This window comes from Balaenoptera physalus (genome assembly GCF_965194825.1).
Source record: "Balaenoptera physalus genome assembly, chromosome: 18".
In the NCBI taxonomy this organism is placed as follows: domain Eukaryota; kingdom Metazoa; phylum Chordata; class Mammalia; order Artiodactyla; family Balaenopteridae; genus Balaenoptera; species Balaenoptera physalus.
Genome location: NC_138899.1, coordinates 70,037,863 through 70,060,032, shown reverse-complemented (window position 1 = coordinate 70,060,032; position 22,170 = coordinate 70,037,863). Strand labels below are relative to the sequence as shown.

Sequence of the window (22,170 nt, the reverse complement as noted above, 5' to 3'; positions counted from 1 at the left end):
AGCCTCCAGGGGTTAACATCTGGGTACCGCACCTAGGCCTGAGGGTATAAGGGCAGGGGGCTATTGCCAGAGCCTGGCAGGAGAAGTAGCCAGCCCTAGGTGGGTGGTCGCCCATCAGGATCTGTGGCGTTAGGTAGAGAAATGCAACCCAGCCACTGCCAAACTATGACTTCGCAATGAGGGAACATACAATAAATACTTCACCTTCCTATCTTTTGTCCTGACTTCTCAATGGCTAAACCCAATGGGAAGCCAGAGAGCAAGGGAGTACCAGTGATGCAGTCCCTGGAGACCATCTCCCAGGGGCAAGATGTTCCCCTGAGTTAGTCACCACTCTAGGGGGAGCAGACTTATTTAAGGCATCCAGGGGAGGAAAACCACTACCTGCTACATTAAAATACATGTACTTTTTCTACCTGACTTGACTTATTTTTAAGTAGAAAAATTGAGTGAGCTTGCCACCACTGGCACTGACCTAATATTTTTTTTAAATGTTCTGGACAGAGCTTTGTCTATCTGGAGGATATGGTGCTTGTTTTTTCACATTCATTTGTTAAGTCAATTATGTAATATCCTTATAATTCATCATTCCAAGGAGGAAATGGGAATCAGCAGGAGGATGTCTCCTCTCTTTTTTTTTTTTTTTTTTTTTTTTTTTTTTTAGTTTTATACCAAAAGAATAAAACCAAGCACTGAGGCAGATAAATGAGCAAATTAGAAACCCCCTTCCTCAAATATCATCTAACATAGTCTGATAGTTAAAGCAAATGCAGTTCTTTTTTACTTGGGTTACTAAATATTTGTTTAAATATTCTCATAATTTTGCTAGTATAGGCTTAGCCTTAATGCAGTCAATTGTTAAAACAAAGGAAACATCTTGGTTCTTTCATTTTGTAGTTTCTATGAAAAACTAGAAGCAGTTGAATATAAAATATCATTTTAATTTTTTATATAGTTAAATGTTTATAAGGCAAGAAATAAAGTTCAGGTAGCCATTTGCTTGATTTATTTTGCTCCTGTTTTTCCAGCATTAAAAAGTAATGCTTTATATGATCTCGTTTTATTACAACAATAAACCAGAAGCAAAAGCTTATCACTTAAAATACATTCTGCCATTAAGCAGTCCTTCTTTTTATTATTTCAGACTTCTCAAGATTCCATATTTTTTCCTATTTGATATAGAATTGGTAGAATTGGAGGTAGAACAGAAGTGATAAAAATCACATATATTTTTAACTGTACGTCAAAGTTGTATTTTCTGGTCAAACAAAAAAAAAAGAATATCCACTCTCAAGCATTAAAGTAAAATCATTCTAAGTAAGAGCTGTACACTGAGATACACACAGTACTAAGGAAGTTTTTTGAAAATCTTTTTGTGTGTTCCCAAGCTTTTATTATTTTTTTCTTGAATTTTCTGAAACTTGTCAATAATTGACTGGTAATTTGGACATAGTCTGATATTTTGCATTGTGGATAGCATAGCCTATAGTACTTTATAAAATGCCGATTTTTTTTGAAAACTGTTTAAAAGATTGTACAGACCAAGAGAAATGGATGAAATAGGTCATTTGACAGCCTACCTTATTAGCTTCCTCACACTGTCTCTCTCATGGCACTTAGACCTGATGGCATTTCATCTGAAAAGCAATACTTAATTACATTTGCAAAAAAAGACTAGAAGTTGTAAAGATTCTATGGGAGAAAAAATGTATCTGGGCTAAATTCACCTGCATTGAGGAAAAGAGGACATTAATCAAGTTTTTAGCTAGTGCATACCAGGGAAGGTGTAAATAGACAACTAGTCTACACAAAGGGAAGGAGAAAGCACATTTGTTCACCTAATTTCTGTCATTTAGAATATTTTGAATTTATCATTAATTTGAACATCGTTCTAAACTATGACTTAGCTGTCACCACATTTACTTTTACCTTGGCTGTGAAGTCTTTTGTATTAATAGACATACATATAACACACATACACCACAGCATGTTCACTTCCTTTTCTGAGAATTTAATCCCAAACTTGTATCTTTGTTCATAGAGGAGGTAGAACTTTCTTGGGAGGGAAGGTAAGAAGGGGGAAAAAAAAAAGCAATTAAGCAAGAGGTGCAGCAGGTCAAAAGAATAAGGCGTATGTCACAGCCATTGCGAACACCTATGGCCCGTTTGTGCAAATTTAAAAAGCCACCCTCTGTAGAAAGATAATTACAAAAGGTGCTCCTTCCTCTGGCAATTAGGGTTGATTCTATCACTCATTTGTCCCCCAAGTGGGCACCTTTGTACGTGCATCAATGACACAGCCATACACAGTGCCCCTGACCTGTGGGGAGGATGAAAAACTAGAGAGAGCTCCTTGAGAATAAGTGAGAAAAAGGAGAGCTGAATGAAGGCGTGGGTAATTCTGTAACTTGGCAGGTGGGTCCTGGAGGATTTTTCAAAGCGAGCCTAACAAGGCTAAGGAAGAGGACAATCAGAAGGTAGGGAAGGGACAAGAGGGAAACTGTCCCTAATGGGGACTTTCCCTAGTAGGAGCTTTATATTACATATAAGCAGGTGAAACTGAGTTGTGTGTCATATATGTGTATGAAATCTGAAAATCACATGTACTGTTCAATGTGCTTATATTGTTCTCCTAAGCATAATTCAGTTCACATTTTCTTCACTTCTCTGCCTTCCCTTGCAGAATTCTGTGTTTTGGAACTTCCTCCAAGGTGTTAAAAAAAAGTCTTTTTTTTCCCTCTAATTTTATAACCTACCTATTTCTTTTCCTTTTTTTTAAATTGAAGTATAGTTGACTTATAATGTTGTATTAGTTTCAGGTGTATAGCAAAGTGATCCAGTTATATATACATGTATTTTTTTTTCAGATTCTTTTCCATTATAGGTTATTATAAGATACTGAATATAGTTCCCTGTGCTATACAGTAGGGCCTGTTGTTTATCTATTTTATATGTAGTAGTGTGTACCTGTTAATCCCAAACTCCAAGTTTATCCCTCCCTCCCTTCACCTACCTATTTCTTGACAGATTTTAGCTGGGAGGAAAAATAAATGCTAAATACATGATGACTGCTTTAATTAAATATTCACATAATAATTTTTATAAGAATAAGCAAGAATCGATACAACAATTAAAATTTAAATCTCTTGACTAACTTTCTCTCTGAAAAATTCCTGGTGAAGAAGTAAAGTGGTATTCTTTATATAATTATCAGACATAAATGAGTTTGACATGTAAGAGTTTCAGCATATCAGTGCCCTGAAAGTCCACATAGTCTAAATCATTGCTTTGTTTACAGCTTGACCTTTGCATTCTGCGTTCACAAATGCTTACAAATACTCAAAATCAGCACAACCACTTTGGAGAACAATTTAGCAGTAAAACTAAACATTCCTACACTATGACTCAGCAACCCCATACCTAGGTATACACCCGGCAGAAATAACTACTCACTTCCCTCGAAAGACATGTGCAAGTATTTTCTAAGCAATTTTATTCATAATAACCTGGAACTGTTAACAACCCAAATGTCCATCAACAGGAGAATTGGTATATTGTGGCAGATTAATACAATGGAATACTAAATAGCAAAAAAAAAAAACTATTGACACACAACAACAAGGAAGTATGTCACAGACTTTATGTTAATCCAAAAAAAAAAAGGGTAGACACAAAAATATATATTTTACAATTCCATTCATCAGAAGTTCAAGAACAGAAAAAATAGTGATGATAAACATCAAAATAGTGATCAGCTTGGCAGATGGTGAGGCATGGGAGTAATTGGCTGGGAGGGGAAAGAGGGAATCTATATACTCCCATGTAGCTGCTACCCAGATCAAGATATGGAACCTTCCCATTTCATTCCAAAGCCCTCTGTCTTGATCTGGGTGGTGGTTATAAGGGGGAGAAAATACACACACACACACACACACACACACACACATTCATCAGCCTATACACCTAAGATTAGTGTACTTTATGAATTTGTCTTCCTTGAACCTCAAAAAAATATAAATAGATAGATAGCAAGTTCAGCAATCGCAAAGGCCTAATGTTATTATTTAAGTATAAGCAGACCCATATTTTCATGTTATCCCACCAAAGAGTTGTCCACCAATGGATACATAGTCTTTCCTTTTATAAATCAGCAAAGGTTTTGTCAGTCACATGTTTTAAAATCTAGTGTTTAAAGCCTATTACTTATGTTAGATTTGTATGAAATATGTAAGACATAATATCGGTGACTGTTATATGTAAAAAGTTACTGTAACTTGTTGATTCTAAGATGTACATCATTGTTGTATCTCAAAATCCAAATCACAGTGTGTCTTACCTTCAACGGTGCATCATCGTTTAATTGGCATCATTTTGTACTTCCTCATCGTATATAAAATAATGATGCTTCAATAATGGATAACATCTTAGACTCAATGAAGCGAGTTAGGTTTACAGACTTATTTCCCAAGGTTTACAACTCATGAGCTCCCACATACAATGTTAGTTCATCCTTTCTTCACTGGAAAGTGCAATAGATACATAAAGCAATAGATTTCTTGTAACTCAAACTAAAGTTTTGGTATTAGATTTTAAAAGGATTCACAAATGCTGATGTCTATAGAGGTCAGACAGGGAATAAACTAGTGAAGCTGGCCAGATGGCAGTGCATGCATGGGTCACGTGAGTGGTGGGTGTTTAAAAAGAGTCTGTGCTTCTGACGAGTGTTGCCATGAAGGAATGCTAATGAGGTAATGTCAGATCTTCTGATTTTTTCTGAGAGAAGCCAGAAAATCCAAATTACTGTATGAAATTTCCCAACCTATAAATGTTGGCTCAAATAGAAACCATGTCTGTGAGCTGAATCTAGCCCATGGGATGCCATTGTGTGGCATCTGGCTGAATGTAAACCCCTATGGCATCCTGGCTAGAATGTAACCTCTACAAGAGCAGGAATCTCTATCTCTTTTGTTTGATGAGTATCAGAGATCTGTAGAAGGGTACCAGGTACTAGTAGGTACTCAATAAATATATGTTTTATGAATAACGTTAAGTCTCTCTGACTCACGCAGAACAATATATAGAGAAATAGAAATATGTAGAATTTTCTAAGATACCATTTCTTAATATAGAAATTATTAAATTTAATATTTAAATTATTAAATGGATACTATAGAAGGAATCCACCTTATAATTAACTGTAAGTAGTTGTTTAGGATTTTTTACCTGATATATTTGGAAAAATTGTATTAATGGAAAAATTCCATTATATGACAAAAAATTCCATATAGCAAAAACTCATTTTATGGTGTTATCCAGCTAATTTCTACTTAACCTTCAAACCTTAGCTCATGTTCTTTTTCTGGAAGTCCCTTTCCTAACAGCCCTGCTCTTCCCCTCCCATTCTCCACCTGAGTTTCAGTCCATTACTCCTCCGGGCTCCCTGGCCCTCTGGGCTGGCCTCCCCCATGGTCCTACCTACCATGTGCCCTGATGTCCTCATCTCATGTCCTTATGGGCTGAAAACTTCCGGAGGGCAGTCTGCTGTCTGATTTTATATCCCTTGGTGTGAAGTAAATATTCAACAAACGTCCGTTAACTGAATTGTTTTTGTGGTATTGAATTGCAAGAGTAAAGAACTCTGAAGTTTTCTCTGCTACTGTGCTTTTCTCTTTTCAGGCTACATTTCAGTTTTGCCCAAATGCCCTACCATTTCCCCACTTCTGTATTCAAACATTTTTTGACTCTGTAGGACGAAATCACAGCCCTGACCTGCAGAGATTCACAGTCTGAGCAAACAGACACACGTAAGGAATTATGTGTTGAATTCCATGATAAAGGGGAAAATATGCTGTGAGAATATGGAGGCCATTGATTATGATTTAGGAAGGATTTCTGGGAAGGATTTAGAACCCTGCCCAAGGTTAGCATGAAAGGAGGCATTTTCTCCTCCATCATAACAACTACTCAGTTGCTGTGCATCATAGGTTGCAGCATGGGCTGTGTATATCTCCGGGCACGCGCCCATACAAAGTACCTCCCTTTTTTCTTAATTTCTAAAAGGATTTAATATGTTTAAAGAAATGAAATAAACAATCAAAAATATGAGCTGGTGACAGAGAGATGAAGCCATAAAAATTTATCAGTTTTTTTTTTTCCTTTTCTGCTCTACAGTAGTTTTATTCGTATCTCTGTTCAAAGCCCAACCTCACCATGGAAAACAATATTTTCCTCCTTGTCAGCATCACTTTTTTAAAAAATCAAACTCTTCAAACATATACAAAAGTAGAGAGAATAATATAACAAATAATAATATAACAAATATCCATTTGCCCAATAACAATAGTCAACAGTAGTACCTCCCTTCTTGATGAAAAAGAAGACACTGATGACTTCCTAAAAGTGGGGGAGCACAGAAAGCATATGACAGGGGGAGCCAGTCAGGAAAGTCAGTAGGTGCTCACTTCCCATTCAAATATTTTAATAGACTTAGGGGAGACAGCATGCTTTTTCAAGATCGGAAAGACCTGTGCAATTTAAAATCAGAGGGCAAGGAATTATTAGAAAGCAGGACTACACAATAGCTGAAAGATAAATACTGGAATAAGAACCTTTAGGTAGATCACAGGAAGAGGGATTCAGTTTAGTCTTAAAATAAATAAATGTTGAATGTTGGGAATCGATTGTCTTAATGCAAGGGTGAGATTGAGCACAACTTGAAATTTACCCTGATGCCATTTGAGAGCCATTTAAGATATGTATGTGTGTGTGTGTATTGTGCCTCAGTCCAAAAGGATCAGAGGCAGGACCTACTGAAGAGAACCGTACAGAAGATTTCTGGAAATTAAATCTGTTTCAGAACATTTTCTAATGTAATTTTGATATTTCCCTTCCAGAAAAAAAAGTCAAGCAAAACATGTTTGTTGATTCATTCTTTCTGTGAGCATTTAAAGGCTACCTACTAAATGCAAGGCACTGATCTAGAGATTTAAATGTGTTTGATTTTACTTCTTTCTCCCTACCCCCAACCTGGTCCTCTATCTGGAGGAGGAAAAACACAAGCAATGGTATCTATTGCTAGAGAGATTTAGTTCATGATACATTAAGCTAGGTATTGGACATTTTCTAACTAGGGCAGCTTTAACAATACAATGAGTACTTTTTTTGATTTTCAAATAATTCTCAAGAGTTTATTGTTCAGAATGTGAACCTAACCAGAAATGGTCTCTCCCCGCTTTCTAATCATAAATCTTGCATTGGGGAGATAAAGTATGATGGTATCTATGTGAGTACAATTTAGTGAAATAGTCACACTTCACATATGAGTGGACACATGCAAATAAATGTATACATTAAAACTGGACAGCACGTAAAGAGATTTAATAACTCGTCCTGTTGCCTCTGCAAGTAAAAGAACCAAAACTCCATTTATGCAATTGCTAAAATATGGCAGATAATGATGCATTCATGTTTAATATTGCTAATAAATTTGAAAATTCACATTTTTATTGATAAACGTTTTCTTGAAATGCAGTCTAGGAGGACAGATTATTAAATTTAAAGACTTTATAAATGAGAATTGTAGATAGTGACGGGATTAGTAGCAGTGCTGTGTCGAGAGCCACCTACCACCTTACCTGACTCCCAAGCACTCAGCAGCGACTTTCGAATTTCACTTTTATGGGCAACCACAGTGCACACAATTTTAGGGAAAAATTAGCATGGTAACAGAGTAATAATCATAGTAAATATTGTGCTTCTCCTTGTTGACTTAAATTACATACTTACAATATTTCAGAAAAATATTTCTGTTAATCTAGCTTAATATATTGACATTTTTCCCTGTAGAATTTATGTATAGAAGAAATACTTAAATCTCTTATAAGAGTATCTCTTTAGCATACACACAAAAAAGGCATATTTTACACTCCAGACAGTCTGAGATCTAGAGTTATTTTTATCTATTGGAAGTCACAAAATCTCATTAATATTTCCATCTGCATAGGTTTTAATGACATATTGCATAGGTCAGGATGCCCCAAGAATTATTTCCTCTTTGGGTTAGTTCTTTCTAAATTTTCAGGAAATTTTTGAGAGAAATGAATTCATACCTTATAAATAATATTCCAGGATTCATCTTAGAATAGCATAGCACACTAAAATATATTTTTGGTAGTGAAAGTCTTGCCGTATTTGATTATTATACAAAAGTCTTAATGTTCTTTCTACTGATCTCCCTCTGAATTGGTTAGAACACATGATTATTTGATTTTATTTTGTATCCTTAGTGGACTGTATGTCTCATTCTTTTTTTTCCCATTAAGATTCCAGAAGCTTATTTCATTAGAGATCCCCATACGTTCCTTCTTACAAAGGACTTTATTAAGGTATATGTGTTGTATTTAGTGTTCAGAGTGTTCTTTGGTCTCTAGCTGCATGCATGCACTCACAGGATAACATTTCCACATTTAACCCCTGCTTCTGAATAAGAATAGTGACTTGGTTAATGGAAGCATGTTTGGAAGGAGAAGCAAAGCTTGTCTACAAAATACTAACACTTGGATGATTTTGCACCCTGGGAGAAGAGCACCTGGTGAATTTTCTGGACTCTTTTCATGGCTGACTTGGGATACACTTGCATTGTCAAAGAGTGTGTTGACCTCTCTCGTTGATGCATATTGATTATGACAATTACTCTCCTTCCCCTGCAGGCCATGGAGGCACAGATACAGAACTTTGGACAAACGCCATCTCAGTTGCTTATTGAGCCACATCCGCCTCGGAGCTCTGCCATGCACCTGGTAAGACATAGCAGCTTGCGGAACATTTTGGACCTGAGTATAGATCAAATAAAATAGTGATTTTTAGCAGCATTTTAAAAGGCTCCTCACTTTATTGGCTAACTCTTCAGCCTCAGTATATACTGATTACCCGAGGGAGAAACAGAGAAAGGAGTAGAGTTCTTACCTTTAAGTTTGGCTTCAACTAGCCCAATTTTGGATTCACAAAAATAGCCATCCTGTCTGACTATATATGCATCTACAGAAACTCCTTTGTACACATGCAGGCTTACAGACACGCACCAGCACTAAAATTAGATTACATTTACAAATTAGAATGGAAATATAATATAAACACAATATGATGCTGCCCAATTTAATCTTTTTGGGCAAGGTGGGGTAGGGGAAGTAGTTCATCTTAAGAAAAGGAAAGAAATATAATTTACAGCCACTTCAGGGAGGCTGTAGAGAAGAGGGGTTAAGAATAAGGTCCTCAGAGCCAGACTTGTGTCAAACACCGTCTCTTGCCACGAACTAATGAATGAATTGGGCAAGGTATTTAAGCTCTCTGTTTACATTTCAGCATCTGTAACTGGGGGTAAAAATAGTACCAACCCTGAAAACGTAATGACTCAATACTGAATATTGCACTTAGACCAGCCCCTGGCATACAAGTGCTCGGTAAATGGTAGCTAAAATATGTCAGCAGCCACAGCAGCTACTTACATTAAAAGGTTTATTCTCATTTTTCAAAGGAAAAGGTAATATTCTTTTCATTTTAATCTGAATTTTAAAAATCAGTTTTCATAAGAAAACAGTCCTTTTTTTCAGTTTTTAGCAAATGGTGAACATTTCCCTCTTTATCTAATTTGAAGAAGGTAAAAATTTTTCCAAGAAGCTACTTTAGAATTTACTTTTTAACTGTGATTTTCCACTAAGTTTTTACTGAAAAAAAAAGAAAAATGTTTGAAGGTAAAAATGTGTTTGCAAAATGAATTACAGTTCATCAGTGTTTCTAGACAGTTATCAAGGCACCAGACACCCTAGTATTGGAATAAAATGCTCCTGAACATTGTCCATAATATATGTGTAAACAAATGTATCAGTTGTTATTTCATGACGGAAGTATTGTTCTCACCTTTCATTTATTCTATCAGTTACTTAACAAGTTAGTATTGAGCCCCTTCTGTGTGCCAGGCACGACCTTAAGCACTGGCGACACAGAGGTAATACATCCTCTACACCTTCGAGGAATTGATAGTTGAACACCTACTGAAACACATAAATGAATGTGTGTGTTTGAAAACGTTTCTTTTCCTCTACAATAACTCGTTTCAGTCCCCTTGATTAGTCACTAATGAACTCTGCTGCTTGAAGTGGGTCCTCGCGTGCAGCCAAGCAAAGAGGCTTTCACCACGTGCGCTGCTCCCATCCAAACACCCAGACACAGTGTAGACGCGGAGCCTCCAGACCTGAGATGAAGCGTTTTTAATAAACTGTCCAAGAGAATATCTCTCACACTTTATTTTATGAAATGCTTTGGCAGAAGAGTTGTATTCCCCTGTTAGTTTTCTCTGTTTAATAATGATAATAAAAATATTTATCCTGGAGAAATGCCCAGTCAGAACTCATTACTTTCCTAGGGTAAATTGTTAGAGACTAAATTGGCATGGAACTGTTTATAAAGAAAATAAGCTTTTTAAGTTTGTGTAACAGATGATTCATATATATATGTGTATATATAATAGTGAACAATTACAAAACATGCATGAAAGCTAAATAATGGTTATTTCCAGCATCCCTATTTTGTGTCTTTTATGTAATAATGTTTATAGTAATTTATAGTACTAAATAGTAGTTCTTATAGTGTCTACTTTCTATCAAGTCAGATGCTAGATGATTGAGAAACAAAGATTAAAAAAGAGAAGAGAGTGTTATCCCTCAGGAAGCTCACCATCCAGCAGGGGAAGGAGACCGTAGTCATCAGAGCCGCAGCAGAAATGCACACACAGCGCTGACAAGGGAGGCTGTGATATTTTAATTATTTAGACTGTAGCCATGACCCCAGATCAACCAGGTAAAAAATGAAAGAATCAGTTCACTGCATATTTCATGTAAACAGTGTCAGTAACTGACTTGACTGATTTTTCCACCAAACTGATGTTGTAACTGCACTGAATAATTACGCTCCGTCATGTGGACGTATCTCCAACTCCTCATATCGTCTGGCGGTACCTAAATTGCGGCTGGTCTTTACTAATCGGGTGTCCTCTCAGCGACTTCGCAGAGTCCCTGCTCGCTTCTCTGTGCCACCCTCTCAGACCAGAGTGCCGACTGCTCGGCTCTTGGTTTGTGCTCTTGCTAGCCTGTTTTAATTTCATTCTCCCCCGAGCTTTCACTAACTGTGTCATTCCTTTTGTTTTCTTTGCTCTCTTCCCTTTCTATTCAACAGTGTTTCCTTCCACAGAGTCCACTCATGTTTAAAGATCAGATGCAGCAGGATGTGATCATGGTGCTGAAGTTTCCATCAAATTCTCCAGTAACGCATGTGGCAGCCAACACGCTCCCCCACCTGACCATCCCTGCGGTGGTGACCGTGACCTGCAGCAGACTGTTTGCAGTGAACCGATGGCACAACACAGTGGGTATGTGTACCTAAGGGAGCCCCTTACTAACGGGTTCTTAGAAGCTGCGCTCCAGGTAGGGTAGGGTAGGCGTGCTGCGGGCTAGCAAGGGCGCCAGATGAGCTGCAGAAAGCGGCAGAGTACATAATTGCCGAACCTAACTGATTAACTCTTGTCTGTCTTATTCACTGCTGCTGTCTTTTAGTGCTGCACAGAATGTTTGGCTAATGGTTAAGGATCCAATAAGTATGTGACAAATTGAAGCAGTCCTACAGATAATTCAGGTCCTCCCACCCTGCCCCCCCCAGGGGAAAAAAAAACCCACTTTTATCCCATATTAAACAAAAGTGATTTTGAATCTAGATTTTCTGGATGATCGTTTCCAATCCTCTTTCTTCCACTTCATTAATTCGTTTAGGAAATATCTGAATGACCGCTTTGTGTCAGTGGTCCTGGGCACTGGGAGTACAACAGTGAACAAGACGAACAGCATGGCTCTCTCTGTGGAGCTTAGAGTCTTTGAGAAAAGACAAAATCTAAATTGTTCAGTGATTTCACGTGTGTTTTCTCCAAACTCATTCCTGAAGTTTCCAGCCAGTATATCTTGAAGTGATAGAATTCTGTCATAAAAGTTATACATATTGATACTTATCTAGCCAGGACAGGAATGGATGTGCCTAATTGACTTAGCCGGCCCAGTTCATCACTTAAGATCTCCCTGGAAGCCCAAGGATTGCCATGTCTCTAAGACTGAATGATGAGCCACGCCGAATTCACCTGACTCTTTCTATTCTACTGACTTCTGCATCACTCTGAAAAACCAAACGACTTTTAGCTTAATCTCCTAAGAGTTTCTAAATGCCCCTATTTTATGGTTATTGGCGATATTTTCAACATGAGGTAGAACGACTTCCATTCAATCAGAAATATGCAGCAGACATCTTTTAAAAATAAGACTTTATTCACAGGAGTCTTAGCCTCTAGAAGTGTTTTGCATTGAGAGAAAGCTATAAAGAATTGATCTTTTCTTTAGAATTGTTTAAAAGTTTTATATGTTATATAACCACACGTAAAAAATTATGACTAATGAATTCAGTCAAGCTCCAAATATTAATCCTCTGAAAGTAGCTTTTAGGTTAAGATTTTAGGTGTGGCTCAATTTTGTACCTTCAGTTGACTTGTCATCTGTTGAAAGAAGGCCCACTTAGATGGGAGCCCCATCTTCCTCTCTGCCTTGACCCAGGTGGGCCTGTGCCCATACCCATCCCTACTTGTAGGCGTGACCTTTTCTTAGATTTCAGCTCTCTGATGGGTTCAAGAAATTTTGTAATCTTCTACTTTATCCAGCTTTTTCTTCTTGTTAGGATAACACTCTTCCCAGCTTTCTCCATCTTAAGTGGAGACTAGCAGTCCCCGTTGTGATGATTTTTTTTTAAGAGTGTCTACAAAAACATGTAGTGTGACTGAATCATTCTTGCAGTAATTTACCAAATAATTTTTAAGCAAATATATATATTGTATAATCATTATAAAACACTGCTTATTAGGAAATTCCTCCTTTCTGAGAATTTTATGGTCATTTTCTCTTTTAATTAATCTTTAGGCCTCAGAGGAGCTCCAGGTTACTCCTTGGATCAAGCCCATCATCTTCCCATTGAAATGGATCCACTCATTGGTATGTTAGCAACAAAAATACATCTTCATGGATGCTGCCTCTCCACAGATACCTACGTGGTTATTTATCACAAATGATAGTTGAATAATATTTTTTTATGCCACAAATTAATGTGCAGATAACATCAAATTACCATCAAGGAGCTGTGCAAATCATAACATGCCATCTAAGAATTTGTTGGTATTAAACTAATTATTTGTGGCATTTTCTTGGTATTTTAGGAGGTCATTTAGGTTGCTTCTAAACAACGCAAATGATTCCAAACTGTTCTTTCTTTCAGCCTCAACTCTTCCTTAACAACTTTATATTATTTGAAATATATAAGGACTCAAAGCTATTACTAAAGAAAACTAATACTAAAGAATTTCTTTTCTGGAAATCTCCATTCACTAGAGCTAAACATTTTTTTAATTAAAGATTTCATATGAATTGCAAACTCGGGAGCTATAACTATTTGCAGCAGATATTCCAAGTACTTTAAAATAATCACATACACATTTATTAGCTGTGTGATCCAGAGCAAGTGCCTTAATCTCTCTGGGCCTCAGTTTCATGTCTGCAAGATGATTCCTAATCATGTTCGTTCTGCCTGTCCTCATGGGATCTTATGAGAACTAAATTAGAAAAAAATTGAACATGGTATGAAAAATTATAAAGCCATACACAAGTTACGGTATTTTTTTCTTAGATTAATCCACCCTACATCTTTGAACCCAGAAATAGGATGAGAGACAGCCATTTGGGTTAGTTCCTTATACTCCAACACAAAATAGCACTTACATTTCTTTGGGAGAATATACGCTTAGGACAAGGAATATTTTTAGAGTTGAGGTCTAGCTGTTTCTCTGCTGAAAAGACATCGACAGTGTCACGTACAGCTGGAGTGTAACTGTGGAAAAATTAATAGCTGTATTCTAATTAATCAAGGACCAATTACATAGTTTTCAAGTGACCCGGGACGTTTGCTTTCCTTTTCCTTTGCTGTTTTTAAAATTATTTTTTATGTTTTACCTTCTCTAATAATTACTATTATAGTGTTAGTAGATATCCACAAATAGTAGCACTTAGATTTAATCGGTGTTAGAAAGTGATGTTGATCTTCTACATCTGCATTTTCTGTTTAAGAATTCAGCCCAGGGATTTAGCCTGAAAGGACGGCGTGGGGTAAGGCACAGGCTGGCATACAGACAGGCACCAGGGAAATCAGATGGTGTGTCTGAGTTCCTGACTTTATTCAGATTCAGTCCCAGTGCTACCCACTGATTCTCTGCCTGTCTCTTTCCTCCCCAGTCCCTCTCCCATCTTTCTCATTCCTCTCCTCCCCTGCCAGACCATTCTGGAAAGGCTTCTGTTTGTTGACAATCCAGGTCTTTAAAGCTGCTGACCTGAAGTTCCCTGAGGGGCTGCCTATATAACAACACCCCTCCCACAAATCCCTACTTTCTTCTTTTCACATGAATTGTAAATGCCATCAGAAAATGACAGATGGAGGCAAATATTAAGACATTTATTTCCTTATGTAACATACTTTATACAATATTTATTCCTCATTATTATTGAACTTGTTGGACACTAATGAACTTGTGCAGGGTGAACATCTATTGAATTTAGTGCGTTTAAATATTTTTATTATGTTGTAAATTCACATCTTGAATTCCTCATATCGGTAGAGAACTTAAATTTCCAACAAGTTTTTAATATATAATATGGTTCATAAATAATCACTGCTACTAAAGAGTTTATATTTCTCATGGGGAAATGTTAAAATCTTAATAATCTTATAGCCTTAAGAACCCATTTCTAGGTAAATGAAGCATAAAAGTATTCCTTCTATAAGTGGTTGGTGAAACTCTTGTGGAATCTTTCTTTAAAGTTCTTTTTCTATTTATGTTTAGCCAATAACTCTGGTGTGAACAAACGGCAGATCACAGACCTTGTTGACCAGAGCATACAAATCAACGCCCATTGTTTTGTGGTCACAGCAGACAATCGCTATATTCTCATCTGTGGATTCTGGGATAAGAGCTTCAGAGTTTATTCTACAGAAACAGGTAAACTGAGCTATGAAATACCTCATCCGCTTCAAAATGCCAATTGTTACACCTAAACTTCATATGAAATCATACTTAATAATGTAGGCATTTTCATCTTGAGTGCCGAGATTCAAATTAAATGCTCACATTGTAAGTAAATGACTACTTATAATTTTATCCACTCTGAACTTCAGTGTGAGCCCTGAGTTCATAGGACAACTGGGACTACGGTCCCCTTCCCACAAATCAGGTCCAATAAGAGACCTTAAACCTCCCCTTAGTCTGGCCCAACCCTGAAAAAAAATCATGATTGTGTTATTTTATGTTCTTTTCTTAAGAAGTCCCAAGTGACATTCTTGTATCACTTTTTCAGAAGCAACTCAACAAACCAAATCTGTAGCTAGATTTTGTTACAAAATTACCTTGTAAGTCTGCGGGTCTATAGATTAACTTTTCACAAATCTAGTAAAGTTAAGCTTATTACCATTTAAAGAAAAATAGCAAATGAATTTGACCTACGATTTCTGTGTTTCAGGGAAGCTAACTCAGATTGTTTTTGGCCATTGGGATGTGGTGACATGCTTGGCCAGGTCTGAGTCATACATAGGTGGGGACTGCTACATCGTGTCTGGGTCTCGAGATGCTACCCTGCTTCTCTGGTACTGGAGTGGGCGACACCATATCATAGGAGACAACCCGAACAGCAGTAAGTATTTGTCTAGAATTGTCCTACCAGACTAAGAACTCATTTAAACATGTTTTGCTCTTTTAATTTTCCTAATAGTTTTTGCTGGTGTTGTAAGGGTTTTAAAATACGAAAGCTTAAGCAGCAAACATCTGTGTTGGAATGTGGCTATATTCAAAGTGTACAAAAGAGCGACCACTATAACCTTCAGCCTGAGGAAACTCCCAGATCCCCTCACATTGACCCTGTGCTCAGCAGCCCTTCCCCAGTCTCCAAATGTCCCCATCCTTCCGAAATTTCCTTCAGTGTCATCTGGTCCATTCAACTTCGTATGATTTCTCTCAGACAAGTGTAGTCTCTCCCTTCTCTGAATTTCCATATGTTTTATTTGTGCCTCAAGTGGACACTTACTGCTTTCTACCATGGGGTGTAGTAAATATCTGTTTATTTATTTGACAATGACTGAATACCCCCTTCAGATTAGGCCCTGGTGAGGCAAAGCTGAATAAGATGATTTCTTTGCTTGGTATGATTCCTGAGTGTTTTTTATTCAAAAGTGCTCCTGAAAATATCCTGTAGGAAAAAAATGGGGGGACTGCAGAGTAAAACAATTTTAGAAAACACCACATATACTCTTACTTTCTATGTGAGCTCTGAAAGCCTTACACAAATAAAGCTGTTGATAACCCACAGTTTCTCAAACATGTTTTCCGTGGAACCTTTTGTTCATGGAAGAGCAGTTATTATTCCTTGGAGCTGCTCTTCTGAGGAAACACTGAAGTGGACCATGAGACCCTCTCTCTGCATCTTAAGTCTGGTTCCTGGCATAGTTGCACAAATAATAGGTTTTCAATAAATATTGTTGAATGACTGAAGGACTGGATAAGACATTTCCTAGAAATAATTACTGTCTTTAATTACCAAGCTTTCAATAGTTCACATACACGTTTCCTGTAAAATAGAGAATGGTTTCTGTAAAGTGTTGATAATGGCACGTACCTAAGCCAGGATTATTCTAATTATGATTCGTACATTGGGCACAGCTTTAACAGTACTCTAAAATAAACTGAAACATGAGTTTGGGAATATTTGTGATGAAACAGAGATAGGAATTTTCCAGGAATGCTGTGCACCTGCCACTGAAATACTATAAAAGTAGAGAAGAAAAGACGTTTACAGGACGCTGTGTTGTAACTACATGGCTGGCCCCTTCCAGCCTGTGAGAGAGCTGGGCATGGAAAGCTTCATATATATGTGTGTATATACATACATACACACACACACATATATATATGTATATGTATATGTATATACATATACATATATATATAAAGGTGGTAGGAGAATGAACTAGATGACCGGGTGACTTATTCTTGTTGCCCATAGCTAGAGGTGAAGAACAGTAAATGAAGAAACTAAAAGTGTATTATGAAGTAGTGTCTCTTAGTGTAGATACTGAATAAGAGAAAGTGCCTCTGCTCTAAGTTGTGAACTAAGATGTGATATTGGTTTGAGGAAAACACATATTCAGTGTTGCTTGATTTCAAATCAGCTCAACTAATTAGCTACCAATTCTACATTATACTGAATATCATACTCTAAATACTAGTAAGTTAACCTCCTTATTTACTCTCTTTTTTAAAACCATATCCTTAAAAAAGGAAACTTCATTTTTAGCAGGATTTGTGTGTGTGTGCATGTGTAAAAAATGTTTGGTCTACTTTATTATTTTTAAACATGGTACATTATCACATGTATTTTATCTAATTGTATTTTTACGTATTTCCCAGTTTCCTTTTTTCCTTTTAGATGCGTGTAGTGTCCATAAGAAGAAAAGTTGAGTTAACCAGCAGGGCTGTGTGGTATCTTCCGTCCATTATTAACACAAATTAGAAGTTATTAGACAGAAAAAAATTTTGAAGAAGCAGAATAGGGTTTTAAATCCAATTAATTAACATCTTCAAAGTGAAGCTCAAAAATGATGAAAATGATATTCCAAAAAGAGAATTCATTTCTTAAAAACTACCATTTGGCAGCAGAGAAGATAATATAATGTCCTGCTATGAGGTATACATATAGCTGACTCACTTTGTTATACAGCAGAAACTAACACACCACTATAAAGCAATTATACTCCAATAAAGATGTTTTAAAAAAAAGGAATTTTAAAGAAAAATGTTAAATTATAGTAATTATCTGTTAACTACTTTATTTTCTAATGATCTTTTAAACCAAATGATGGTTAACAGTTGATTGTATCTTTGTTCCATCACTTAGCAAGAAAAGTTAAATGTAATAATATTTAGAGTGTTTAAAGTTCCTTTCAACAGGAGCTATGTAAATAGAAATGTTTATGTTAATCCTTAAGAACAAAACTGTGAATACTGGATTTGTTAAAATGTAGAATTTTATTTAAGTTTTAAATAAAGACAAGATTATCCTTAAGACATTATTGCATAATATTATCCCTACAGTATTGCCTCCATTTAGGGGGATTTATTTTTTGATTAAAAACTGTTGTCATCATTATGAACCTTAAGGACTTCCATAAAACCCACCCTGCCAAGACTTTCCTAGGCATTTAATGTGGGCATATGTAATGTGGTTCCATTTTATCCATTATCCTTAACATAAAGGGAGAAATATGCTCTTCTAGATTAAACAGGATGAGTAGCTCAAGTATTAGTCAAGCAGCAAGCATGTATTAAATGCCTGCTGTGTGCTGGTACTACCTTAGCAGCTGGGAGTGCTGGGTAGTCAAATTCTGACTTTATGGGGTTTACAAAAGCCTATATTATGACCACGAAATTGCCTGTCCTGCTTGGAAGTACTGAATATACTGAGTATTACATGAGTCTTGAATTGCTATCAGATAATATTTAGTATCATAACTACTTGTATCTACAAAATGCTTAACATTACATCTTGGGCACAAATTGATGATTATGTAAAAACTGGTTTCAGCTTTTTGCCATGCGGATAGTAAAAATCATAATAGTAAAACACAGTAAAAAATAATAATTAGTCATATTTAGTATTTGATTGACTCGACTGATTTGTGACTCAGTCTGTGAAAACAGCCAACCTAGCAGCTCATGTAGGCATGCCTAGAGAGACCGTATATTTTGGTCAGTTCACTTTTTTGCGAAGGCAGTCAGAGCACACACAGAATTGACTGTCACATCAAGGATCAGCCGTGGGTGTTGACACAGATGTAGTCCTTGCCATCAGAAAACTCACAAAATGAAAGGAAAGGGGGTTTTTTTTGTTTTTTTTTTTTCCTGTTTTATTTTATTCTAGCTACCAATTCACAGGTCAGAGAATCAGGCTATATGTTCTTTCTGTCTCATAATGCATTGCTACACAAGACCAAAAAGCTAGTTATATCTAAATTCATATTAAAGTGTGTGACACAATGCCCTTAGGTTTCAAGGGCTGTATATATTAACCTCGACTTGAAGGGGGACGTCCTAGCATGAAACGTAATATCCCAGTAGCTGTTAGAATTCAGGACTTGGTCTTGGTGTGGACATTGAATTCGCTTTGTGTGTCAGAGGCTGAATCATATTTATCCAGCACAACACCATAACGTAATAGGATTCATTTACTCACCCTATGTGCACATCACTAAAACTTCCTCAAGATAAACTCAGGTGCTTTAATATATGTATGTTTCTTTTGCATTGTCATCCTTACTTTTTAATGGCTAGCTCTGTTAGTGCCACAGAGAAAAAATAAGTAATGTTTGTGAATTTTTTTAGGTAGGTTTGAAAGAGTTAATGGCTTCATTGTGTCAAATACATTGTTGTGACTAACTTGGACATCTCATAAATAAATCTTTTTCTAATTATTTTTATAGTTTTAATGAATTTGCCGCAAAGACAATGAAAATGTGTAAGCAGATTATTATAGAGTTTTAGACCATAAAAGAAACAAGCAGAGGCTACCTGGCAGAGGTTCCAGTTGAATTATAGTTGTTTTATTAATATATTTAATGCTAATATTCATTGTTACTCTTTCAAACTTGTGACTTTGAACATAGACAGTTTTCTTGTAGATGTAAAATAGGCCCCTGACTAGATAACAGAATTGCAGAGATGTGAGGGACAGATGCTTTCATCTGAAACAGACTTTTACACAAATTCTGAAACTAATTTGGAAGTGATAAAAATTAATTTGCGCACTTTAATTGGAAGCAGGCTATCGCATGAAAGGAAGGAGAGCAGAGCAGGCAATTTGTGCTAAAAGCTGATTGAATTTTTTGTCAGGTAGGTATCTTGGACTTGGCTGCTTATCCTCCTGAGCCCTTCTTTGCAATATATTACAGCCCATCTCTGACTGGTGTTCTTTAAAAGGATCAATGCTATTCCTGTTGAATCCCTAGAGCCCCAAATTTCATTGATCTTGGGACTTGACATTTCTCATTACGTGCTGTAGCTTCCAACGAGATAGTCACAAGAGGGGCAAGTCAACATTGTCTCTTCAGCAGACACTTATAATACATTGGGACCTCGGCTCCAAATCCAATCGGCTTGTAAAGTGTGTGGTTTTAATGTTTATACCAGATATAACGTGCCTGATAGAGAGTTTGTTGACATTTTAAAAATCATAGCCACAGGAAACTTTGAAAGAGAATTGACTGTTCATCTTTTCAAATCAAATCTACAAATATGCGTTGAGTAATATGTATGACATTGTTATCATGCTTTTTCTATTTCACTTTTGAAAAACAAGTCTTCAGCTCACGTTTGAGCATTATACAAACTATGAAACAAGAAGCCCATTGAAAAGGAGACTCCAGCTGTGCACACATCCCTTCCCTGGGCTCCCATTGTGTTAGCTTCAACTCTGGACACTGACCCTCCCGCCAGCCCCAACCTGTCACTAAACATCTGCCAAATCACATCCCTCGCTTTGTCTGCATCCAGCCTTCTTTTAAAACAACCATCCTGGTGCCCAGCTCCACAGCCACCACTAACCAGTGGTGTTACAGGGGATGAAGAAAGCGTGGACAAAGAATAGCCTGAAGATATTTTATATATATATAATATGATATAGATATATCTATATATCTATATATAGATATATAGATATATATAATGAGTTTGTCTCACTTCTCAGAGCAAGGAATCTTAACTAGGGTTTAGTAAATGTTAAACCTCTTCTCATTAACTTTGAGAGGAAGCATAGTTACATGTGTAATAATTCTTACCTCGTAGAGCTTTCTGAGGGCCAAAAGATAATGTCTATAATGTAGCATCCCTAACACGGGGCCCGTTCTTCAGGAGACCTCTCAGCCCTCCCGTTCCCTCAGCCCAACGTTAGGAGACATTATAGGGTTCCTGACTAAGAAGGGGGCTGCTTGCCACTCAGTTTCTGCTTTTCCTTCCCCTTTATGGAACTGAGGCGGCAAGGGTCTTTGTCCTGGGTCAGAAGCAATATAAAAAACAAGAGTGACTAATATGTCCTCGTGATCAGGGAGCCTCGGATCTATACCAGCGGGCTCTCTGGGCATCATGCAGAAACCTCTACCTCCTTGGGAAAGGCAGGTGGATTATACTATTGATTGGGGAAGGAGATGGTAGGACAGTAAGGTACTGTGGCCTAGATCCAGGTTCAGGACCTCAAGGGAAGAGATCTGCCCTGAAACAGCAGGGCTCAGAGGAAAATGTGGTCAGTGTCCTCTCTGAAGAAGAAAAAGAACAACTTAGAGTCAGTGAATAAATAGGTTCGTATCTATCTTCTATTTTTCATCAAGTACTCTGTGATTGTGTGATAAAGTGAAACCACATCATGGGACGTTTTCTAACCCATGGAATGTTTTTATGTGGATTACCTTGTGACCTGTAGAAAATGCAGGCCCGGGTGTTTCTGGTGCTTGGGCCAGAAACCTCTGCAGCAGCCCTCAGGTGGCTGAAGACACAGTACCTCAATAGGAACTCCTCACAAACTAAGTTTTTCCGAGCTACCCCAGCAAATGTCTAACATAATTTTTTCAAAATAAATCTTGAAATCAGAGTAGTGATGAAACTGCTGCACCCTTTGAAATCTTTTGTTCTGGGATTTCAAGTCAAAAATCCATGATTTTTATATAGTATAAACGTGAATGAAAATACCTTCTGCAGTGATTCTTCAGTGACTCAGCAAAGGTCGCAGATAAAACCTGAATGTCATACATCATCAAGAGGTTCATTTTCCGACTCCCCCAGAACTGCACTGAGATCGCAGAAAAACTCTGCTGTTTTTGTTTAGCTCCAATTCAGAAGAACCAAAGCTTCCCCTGCATATTAGTAGTCCCATAAATGAGGTTGAAAATAATAAGAACCATGAGCAATCTTTACTTTGATCCTTTCTCTGAAAACCACAGACTATCACA

At 37.0% G+C, this 22,170-nt stretch overlaps 1 protein-coding gene across 8 annotated transcripts in view; it reads left to right on the top strand.

Annotated features, from left to right (window-relative positions):
* The window catches only part of NBEA (neurobeachin), a 610,070-nt gene that overhangs the window by 578,784 nt on the left and 9,116 nt on the right, over positions 1-22,170 (top strand). For 4 of the 8 annotated variants that reach the window (XM_082435483.1, XM_082435484.1, XM_082435481.1 and 1 more), the window contains 6 exons: positions 8,322-8,384; positions 8,709-8,798; positions 11,230-11,422; positions 13,005-13,076; positions 14,972-15,127; positions 15,645-15,815. In XM_082435483.1, coding sequence (XP_082291609.1) covers positions 8,322-8,384; positions 8,709-8,798; positions 11,230-11,422; positions 13,005-13,076; positions 14,972-15,127; positions 15,645-15,815 — 745 coding nt within the window. The remainder of the gene's footprint in view (positions 1-8,321; positions 8,385-8,708; positions 8,799-11,229; positions 11,423-13,004; positions 13,077-14,971; positions 15,128-15,644; positions 15,816-22,170) is intronic. The other 4 variants (XM_082435487.1, XM_082435485.1, XM_082435482.1 and 1 more) reach the window with 3 other exon arrangements.